At 35.8% G+C, this 5857-nt stretch overlaps 1 protein-coding gene across 1 annotated transcript; it reads left to right on the forward strand.

The window, feature by feature from the left end:
* Window positions 1-15: 15 nt before the first annotated feature.
* Window positions 16-5425, forward strand: ethe1 (ETHE1 persulfide dioxygenase). Its single transcript, XM_044116424.1, has 7 exons — window positions 16-175; window positions 830-974; window positions 2223-2371; window positions 2583-2712; window positions 3072-3161; window positions 3462-3578; window positions 4457-5425. Exons 1-7 carry the CDS (start codon window positions 143-145, stop codon window positions 4498-4500), a joined length of 708 nt encoding a protein of 235 aa, XP_043972359.1. The 5' UTR covers window positions 16-142; the 3' UTR covers window positions 4501-5425.
* The last annotated feature ends 432 nt before the right edge of the window (window positions 5426-5857 follow it).

Genomic DNA, 5857 nt, shown 5'->3' on the forward strand with positions numbered 1-5857 from the left:
TAGGTAATCTGGGCGTGGTTGAGAGGCTATATGTGAGCGGAACAACCACAGCAGCTCCAGTCATTAGTTTACTTTCTTGAGAGGGCGCGTCTACCACGTGCGTTAGCTGATTCGAGTAAACATCAAGTAATACGGCTCCAAGATGGCGAATCCCGAAGCACCGATCTTCAGACAAGTATGTGTATTTTTTAAAACTTTTTAATGGTCAAACTTGTGGACAGTGCTGCAGCTCTGAATTTGACAACGTAACAGAGTTAGCCGTAGCTTACTGTAAGTACAGTAAGGTAATTGTCAGACAAGATTTTGATGTTTTTTCAGGTGAAATGTCCTTTAGCTAACATTACTCTGATTAACATGTATTCTTTCTGTTTTAGCTTTTAAAAAAACTCTGAGCTTATTTAGCTTTATCGCTGCATCATAATGACATTGCAGTTGATGTAAAATAGATGGGTGTTTTCTACAGTTACAGTTGAATGTCCTGCTCCTTTTAACCACGACAGCAGCTATTAAAAACAATATTGCATTATTTGATGTTTGAATACCGATTTTTTCCATATCTTCCAAAGCTTTATTATAAATAACTACATATTGACCACAAGTAGTTTCGGCACAGAGAAACAAATTGTCACACAGGGAATCCTAACCTAAAAGCACATATTTTGGTCTCTTTACTTCTTCAACCTGAACTCCAAACTCCCGTATTAAGTAACTTGTTTAGGCTTCATTTAAAAACAATTACTATCTAATAATGTAGAGAAGAACATAATGTATGTGTCCCTAGTTGCAAGATGTGAACTGTTGATATCGCCCTCTTGTTTTTCCTGTTTAGCTGTTTGAGAGCGAGAGTTCCACCTACACTTACCTGCTAGCAGACAAAAACACTAAAGAGGCGGTCATCATTGATCCCGTGAAGGAGACCCTCGACAGAGATCTGAAGTTTGTGAAGGAGCTGGGGCTAAATCTAAAAATTGCAGGTATCTTTGCAACCACAAATGGGTTGGGAAATGCAATTTCTGTCATGGCATGACCTCAAAAACTCATCTGTGTTCTCTTATTAAACATTTCGAAGCCCAATTAAAGTACATCAACCTAGCTGCTAAGTGTATAAATAATAATAATAATAAACTTTAGATCTTTGACAAACCCTAAATTGCTGTAGCAGATCATTTTCTTCTCTAGGAATTAAAAAAATAGGACAAGGCGCTACTGTTCGTCTTGCTATGAAAAATAGCATTATCACTTACCAACAAAGAAAAACACAATAAAATACTACTCTGGAAGAAATATCTCCCATGTCTGCTGCCTGCTATGCAGAGGGAATTTCTGTCTACACAATTACAATAATTACGGTGTAACTTTATAAAACATAATTATAAAGTCTACAAATCAATGCGATCGTTGTAATTATGAGCACTGAAACATTGTTTTGCATCATCAATTATAAATTTGCCATCTATGCTAATTTGTTTAGAGGATAGTTCCCATCCCAATATAATGCAATTGAAAGTTTTTAAACTTATTCCCCATGGTTAATTTTTTCTCCTTACTTTGAGCGCTAACGATGAATTTGCCAACACATTTACTTAACATGGAATGGCAAATCAAATCATCCATAATTGTTTTTGTTATTTTTGCAACTTAAAGTATTTTTTTACATGCAGAAGCAGTTGACAAATTGCTGACTTGTAGCAGCAAATGAGGGAAAAGGTAGCACTGCATTACGGTACTCTATAATCAATACAGCTGAAAACCCCCTGAAATCTCCTTAGAAGTATTTAATAGCAGGGTAAAAATGTTGGATTGGTGTGAAGGAAATTATTTACATTTTGGAGAAACAAACAATGGCTTTCTCTGAGATGGGTAATCTGTCTAGCCATAATCACAAAAGATAGGTTTTGAAAAAGATTTTTTTTTTCATCAAGTTTATTATCAGCTTAATAATGTTTCAGTGCTTGCATAACCTGCACGTTTCCTTGAGAATAATAAAAGTAGATGATCTAGTCAGTACTAGATCAAAGTCGATGTTACTTAACAAAGACAGATATGATTATCATTCTGTTAATAGTCCTGCCAGGCAGTTTGCTATTGGGCGTCAATAAACTGAACACCGGCCCATACAGCTGTTAGACCTTTTCATTTATTAAAGTATTTCCAGCTTTGCATACTGACAATAAATTATTTCGAATAACAAAATCTACTGTGTGTGTGTGTGTTTATGGTAGTTAATACCCACTGCCATGCAGACCACGTAACCAGCACTTGGTTGATGAAGAAACAGATCCAGGGACTGAAGAGCGCCATTTCTAAACACAGCGGTGCCTCAGCAGATATTCAGCTGTCAGAGGGGGACAACATCCCCTTCGGAAAACATGCAAGGACAACTTTTTTTTTTTCATGTTAATTAATTAATTTATTTATTTATTTATTTATTACTTACTATTTTCTTATCAGGATGTTGTAATTTTATTTCTAATACATAGTAAATGGTGAAAAATTGTTGCTGAAATAATCTGATAAAATAGATTTGAGGAAAAAATGTGTCCAGCTAATGTTTTTTACCTTTTTTTATCTCTAATCACCAGTGTCTGATAGTGAGAGAAACACCAGGACACACTGATGGGTGTATAACCCTGGTATTGGGGGACAAGAGCATGGCTTTCACTGGGGACGCTCTGCTCATCAGAGGTTGTGGCAGAACAGACTTCCAGCAGGGTAGGCACACGGTCTTTCCTCATACCTGTCAAGTCTCCCATTTTGGCCAGGAATCTACCGTATTTTACCCTTCTGTCCCAGGGTGCTCCCGTAGTAGTATTTTCTTGTAAATTTCCCGTATTGGAGTAATTACGATTTGCGTCTCATATAATAGTCAGTCGTCTTCTTCCCATAGTTCCCATAGTTCTTAGATGTGTGATTAAACACAAGGGACACATGGGGGCAGTATTGCATTAAACAAAATGGCACTTGAATAATTCAGTCACCTATAAAAGATTTTTTTAACAGTTTGAAGTTTTTGATTAAATATTTTTAACAAGCTTTTGACTTTAGAGTTTAATCTTGGTCCTTCTTCTTAGGTTCTCCTGAAAGGCTTTACAAGTCAATCCATGAGGTCGTCTTCAAGCTGCCTGAAGACTGCCTCCTCTACCCAGCACATGACTACAAAGGTTGGTTGAAAACCCACATGCTTAATTTCTTAAAACTACGTTCTATCTCACAGACAGTGACAAAATTACTTTGAAAAATTATTTTAGGCCAGCGCATAGTAATTGAAAAACATAATTTTCAACACTCAGAAGTCACTACAATGTTTTTATTCATGTCCTGTTCAAGGCTTCATGCACTGAAGAAATGCTTGAATGTTTTTAATATAATTACATTATATAATTCTTGTGCATTCCTTTTTAAATAGTTTTTCTACAATGTTATTACCTTGTATCTAAGCTTTCTGTTTTTCTGTTTACTAGGTCAGACAGTTACTACAGTTGGTGAGGAACGCAAGTACAATCCCCGCCTAACCAAGAGTTTGGAGGAGTTTGTGAAAATCATGGAGAACCTGAATCTCCCTAAGCCAAAGAAAATTGGTACCGTACTTAAATTGCTACAAACCCACCATTAAATCTAAATGTTAGACACTAGTCAGCCGTAACATTACGAATGCATCGCAGTGAAGAATGTAAATCTATTTTAACAATGAAAGCGACTAGAATAATTTTGGGAATGCTGTGTGAGATATGACAGAAATATCATATCTCATTTAGTAAAACATAATTCTTATTATCTTTCCTCAACTTTACAAACAGATTGCCCACTACGTAAATTAATTTAACTTTTAATTCAGAGCATAGAATAGTTCCTTAAGACATTTATTGTGAAGTTTTAACGGAAGTTGTCTCTGTTCATCTGTTACCTTAACTCTTTGGGAAAAAAACACTGTGGTCTAACTGCTTCAGATAAAAAAGTACCTTGTCTATTTTAGCTGTCTTTTTGATTATATACGGCTCTTAAAATAAAATACAGATAATTCAAGCTGGTAACAATTAGAATATGTTTAGCAATATTTAAAGGAAACTGTCACACCTTTGCTAAATGGTTATTTAAACATTGATACACACACAGACAAAAAAGCTCTGAACAGAAACCAAAACTGAATCTAGATAATGTAACCCTTAAAAGAACGAGAAAAATCCTAAAGTTACTTTAATAACAATGAGTTGTAATGTGAAGCATGGGAATTGTTATTTAATTAGACACCTAATTGTATTTTTTTCCTTTTTTGGGACAAATATGATAAGTCAAGAAACTGACATGTTATGCATCATTTGGCAGCACAATGGGGAAGCTTTTCAATAGATAGGGTGGTCATTACGTTATGGCTGATTTCATTCCAAGATTGTCGAGGCTTGACACAATTATAAACTATAATAGACTTCTAAAAACACATTTTCTTCTTCCTTTGCAGATATTGCAGTGCCTGCAAACTTGCTTTGTGGACTTCAAGAGTAGTAAGCGCTGAGCTGAATGGAGCATTATGAGTCCAGTGATGTAACACTAAAGTGACCCATAGCCAGTTGTTCTACCAGAACTAAACTTTGGTTCATTTAGTCTCAATTTTATTTGTTTGAGGAACTGTTGTTTTTAGATGTGCAACTATTAAAGTTCTTTTTTTAGTTGTCTAAGGAAAAAAATAATGAAATTCACTATTTAAATGTAAAACGATTTTGTATAATTGTGTGCGTGTGGAACTACTACTACTGTGTCTTTGAGGTAAATTTTAATGTTCTCTACATTGTTCAGTGGTGCTGTTTTAGAACAATACAGGATGTTTCTCTGATAGAAAATGGAACCATTTGTGACAGTGGTGTCTGATACCGATACTAATATCAGGTTCGATACCCGATACTAATACGCTGAATCGGCACATGGAATCGGCAAGCACCTAAACTCAAGTATTTGTACTTGGTATGGTATCAGGGCACCCCTAATTCATTAAAGGTTTGGTTTAACAATTATGTTTTCCCAATTCAACTGACTTCTTTCACAAGGCCTTTGCAGAGATTCTGGACTCCCATAGCCTACCACACATCTACAATATCCTGACTGTTAATAGCCAGGGTGTTTTTGCATAGCAGGAAAACAAATCTACACCATTTGCATTCACAATCTATAAGGAACTTGTTTTTATTTGAGAGTGTGCCACAGCAATGCAGGTTTTCTTTTAAAGTCTATGGCAGAAAGCTACAATCTACTTTTGTATAGAAAGATGTAGGAGTTAAATGCACTTGTACATTATTCCTCTACATTTGTCAGCTATAAGCTGACCCAGTGCCTTTTTTACTACAAAGGAATTGGTAGACCTTTTAGCAGTTGTTTATCTGATTGTTGTTTATAGGTGCTTTATGAATAAACTGCATTGAACTGAATCATAAAATTAATCTTGATGTTCCTGAATATGAAATGTCATTGATGTTTGGCTTTTAATTAGTTAACACTACAGGAAAATGTGGGTGGAGAAAGGGTTCTCTATAGGTGGGTGTTTCCTGCGCTCATGCAAGTTGATACCTTAAACCCACACACCAGCTGTTTTTTCTCTGCATTTGAGACAAACAACAATATTATGCAACCTTTTGTCTCTTTGAATTCGCTGATGGAAACCTGCATTTCTTTTTTTTAACAAGAGGTGTCTGTGAGATTGTTTTTTCACAGGCTGAAGTTTTATTCATTCCAGTGTAAAGCAGTCCTATCTTATTTTGTTTTTGAGATGCAGTGTGCCAGCTGTCCTTTCACCCAGGCTGTCGCCCATCTGCCAGCACTCTTTTTAGTCCCGCTGCAGCCATGCCACAGTAAACCTACAGCACTTTTT

This window comes from Gambusia affinis, linkage group LG05, assembly GCF_019740435.1.
Source record: "Gambusia affinis linkage group LG05, SWU_Gaff_1.0, whole genome shotgun sequence".
Classification (NCBI taxonomy): Eukaryota; Metazoa; Chordata; class Actinopteri; order Cyprinodontiformes; family Poeciliidae; genus Gambusia; species Gambusia affinis.